The sequence below is a fragment of the Clavelina lepadiformis genome, chromosome 1 (genome assembly GCF_947623445.1).
Source record: "Clavelina lepadiformis chromosome 1, kaClaLepa1.1, whole genome shotgun sequence".
NCBI lineage: Eukaryota > Metazoa > Chordata > Ascidiacea > Aplousobranchia > Clavelinidae > Clavelina > Clavelina lepadiformis.
Window position 1 is genome coordinate 26,843,833 of NC_135240.1, and position 3,965 is coordinate 26,847,797.

Consider the following 3,965-nt stretch of genomic DNA (forward strand, 5'->3'; position numbering starts at 1 on the left):
CGACCATGGCACTAAATAAGTTTATGCATCCACGCAATAGGTACAAAGACAACCCACCAGATTTCAAGGAACTAGCAAAGATATTTCCAAATTTCAAGCGTCATGTTAAAACGTCACGATCTGGCAAGCCATTTGTAAACTTTCGTAATGCTCAGGCTGTCAGAGATTTGACTTTGAGTTTACTGGAGCGAGACTTTCAATTGAAGATAGATCTTCCAAACGATAGACTCGTTCCCACACTGCCCCTGAGGATAAACTACCTTTCGTGGATAGAAGATTTGCTGAATTGCTTGCCACAGAAAGAAAACCCACATGTTTTGGATATTGGCTGCGGCAGTTCTTGTGTATATCCACTGGTGGGGGTAACAATGAACCCAAACTGGACATTCATAGCAACTGAGGTTGACGAGAAAAACTACAACCACGCTGTATCAAACGTTGAAAAAAACGGGTTGATGGAGAAAATCAAAGTCCGAAAAACAGAGAAGGAAGATGATTTATTATGTGTTGATGCTTTCGATGCATGCATGTGTAATCCTCCTTTCTTCACTGACGAGGAAGAACTCACTGTGGAAGAAGGAAGGCCAACTCCCAATTCTGCTTGCTCTGGCAGCAAGAATGAGATCATTGGAGGTGACTTCCATTACGCTGAACGAATGTTCAATGAGAGTGTGACTACAAATGATAATAAGCAACGATGGTACACAACAATGCTTGGAAAAAAGTCAAGTTTTGTGAGAATATTGCAATTTTTGCGTGATCACGATGTTAAAACTGTCGCTTCTACAGAATTTTGTCAGGGTCGTACGATGCGATGGGGCGTTGCATGGTCATTTTCCGCATTGAATGTTTCAGCAATCCCTAAAATATCCAGAAAGGAAAAGAAACTTTCATTTCTTTCAAAATTCCTATCATCGGGTGACGCCGTTCTAGTTCTGAAAAAAATATTGCTGAATCTGAAAATAGATTTTACAACTGCTGGGGCGTCGTTCACATTGAAAGGCAATATAATTGAAGGCTTACCAAACCGAAAAACGAGAAGATTAGAAAAGCGTTTACACGAAGCAGAGGTTAGTGGGGTAGAACAAAAACTCCAAAAACTTGAAAATGGGTCCACTCAAACCACTGTATTGGATCAAACTATCTGTATACTGAAAGTAACACAAAGAGAAGATGGGGAAGTTCAAGTGGAATTGACTCCAGAAATAGGCAGATTTTCTGACGAAATAAATCGGCTTTTTATTTATTTGCGTGATCGTTTGCAAAAATAAATGTAGCTTGTAACAAAGTTTTAATTTTATGCAAGGAAAATATTTTTAAAAAGGTATTGGTGTATAAGAAACACAGATGTACTATGCACAATAAAAAGAAATGGTTATTTGGTTACTTAAGGAAAACCATTTTCTAAACTAGTTTGTTGACGGTTCCACGACATATGGCCGCGGGAAAGTGGCCGCGAACAAACTCACCGGGGTCAACTGAACGTGACGTAAATTGACCGCAGACAAACTGACTGTGACATAAACTGGCCGGCGATCAAATTAACCGTCGATAAATTGGCCGGCGATCAAATTAACCGACGACAAATTGGCCGTCAAAATTCTAATTCACTATCTAGTCACTATCCAGTATGTGCATTGCAGTCAAGGTTGCCACTCGTAGAGTTTTTTGGCCCCTTGTACGGTGACCCATATTCATAGATTTCTTGTCTCTTCTTCAAAATGTCAGGAAGCACATGCAGCAAATCGGACTTCAAAGAAGGTATCAAAATGATCAAGAATTTGCACTACTGCTGCGTCACATACCGGCTTTGGCATTTGTTCCAATACAGCATCTGATTGAGGCTTTTGAAACATTAGAGGAATTTTTGCCTGATGAAATGCTTCCGCTTCTCGACTAGTTTGAGCGTACTTACATCGAGCGTCGCTTTCGAACTCAGCTCCGAAGAGACCCGCCATATTCACATGACTTCTGGAACGTCCATGTTCGGGTGTTAAATGGCGAAGCCAGAACCAACAACAAAGTTGAAGGTCACCACAGTCTAATAAACAGGATGTTATCAATGCAACACCCAACCATTTGGAAATTTATAGAAGCTTTAAGGAAATTGCAGAACATAAACAAAAAGAAGATTGAGGAGCTCTGTGCCCAAGGGCCTCCTGCCAAAAGGAGAAAATACAAGGATCTGGATGCGCGACTTCAAACCATCGTTGAAGATTTTGCAAACCGTGACATATTAGATTTTCTCAGAGGCATCGCCCACAACCTACAATTTGCGCAATAAACTTCCTTGTTTGTCAAATAACAGCTTGTGTAAATTTTAGTGCCCATATTATGTAGTGTCATATGTGTTTTGCAGTGAACGTCTTTTAATGTTGTTACTCGTATTTCTCGTATTTCCGGAAATATTTCTGTTTATTTCAATAAACGTTTCAATGTGTATTGAAATAAAAAACAATTTTGTTAAAAACAAAGGAAATAGTTACAAACAAATATTTACTTTACATATCATATACTACCGAGTTTAAAATTTTGACCTTTTGACGGCCAATTTGTCGCCGGTTAATTTGATCGCCGGCCAATTTATCGACGGTTAATTTGATCGCCGGCCAGTTTATGTCACAGTCAGTTTGTCTGCGGTCAATTTACGTCGCGTTCAGTTGACCCCGGTGAGTTTGTTCGCGGCCACTTTCCCGCGGCCATATGTCGTGCTCCCTTTGTTGACAATTGGTCGTTTATCAAAAAATATTAGTTTTCTTTGTTGCCTGCACTTTAGATCCGGTGTTACCAAATGACAATTCATAAAAAGTGCCCATGATCACTTCAAAACTGCAATGCATACAACAGCAACAGACATTTTAGCCGTAAATACGTAATACTTTTCCAAGCACTAAGTACATATAAAGCCCAATTCGTAAAACGCTTCAGGCCTTTCAAAGGATAAGGAAGCGAAATTTCGCGTGGTGAGTTCAGCATTAAATATATAAAGAGCAACAGCGCTAAATGTGGCTGAGGGCTGACTCAATGAAGCGAGGAAAACAGTCATGTGATGACGCTCGGTGATGATTCTATGTTCATTATGATGTCAGTATTTAGGTCAGCTGTTTTGCGAATTGGCAGTTGAGTATTGTTTACGTTTTTATTGCAGCGACTCGTCAGGAACAAAGAAATGTTTTTTGCCGTAAGCACAGTTCTAGGTTAAAAACATTTAATTTCTATAGGAATTTTAAAGTCGGTTTGTCATCCGTCTTTGCTAGAGGAAAAATCTTTTTTTCGGCGGGCGTCTGCTTGAATAACAGATCTAACGCAGCATAGTCTAGTGTTAAAAGTTGGCTGTATTGCGATAGCTTAACCATCTTGCCTTAACATACCGGTAAACATTTCGAAAATCACATTGCAGAATTGAATTGATTTTTTAAGCCATTATTTTAATATTTATATGTGAATTGCATAGGCTGTACCTGCTGCGCAGATATGTAGCCTACCGATAATTAATGCTTGTTTGTAATAATTAAATGTCGTACTTTTTGTGCAGATATAGCCTTAAGGTATCTGTACCATCTAGTATAGTATTTGTTATCTGTAAGAAGTGTAACGCATAGCACAACAATGAAGTGGCAATTTAAAGCAGATCACAGTTTTGAGCATCGAAGCGGTGAGTCTTCGAAGATCAGAACTAAATATCCAAGCCGAATTCCTGTCATCGTTGAAAAAGCAAAAGATTCAACCATTCAAGACATTGACAAAAGAAAGTATCTTGTCCCTGCAGATATCTCTGTCGCACAGTTTATGTGGATCATCCGGAAAAGAATCGATCTTGAATCTGAGAAAGCTATTTTTCTATTTGTTGACAAAATGGTTCCTAATTCGTGTGCTACCATGGGTGGAATCTACGCTGACCATAAAGATGAAGACGGCTTTCTTTATATTGCTTATAGTGGAGAAAACACCTTTGGCACCCAATA

The 3,965-nt window shown here is 39.2% G+C and overlaps 1 protein-coding gene across 1 annotated transcript; it reads left to right on the forward strand.

Moving 5' to 3' along the window:
• The first annotated feature begins 5 nt into the window (after window positions 1-5).
• On the forward strand, window positions 6-2,618 carry LOC143454260 (RNA N(6)-adenosine-methyltransferase mettl16-like). The gene has a single exon (XM_076954995.1). The coding sequence runs from the start codon at window positions 6-8 to the stop codon at window positions 1,269-1,271; it is 1,266 nt and encodes a 421-aa protein (XP_076811110.1). The 3' UTR covers window positions 1,272-2,618.
• The last annotated feature ends 1,347 nt before the right edge of the window (window positions 2,619-3,965 follow it).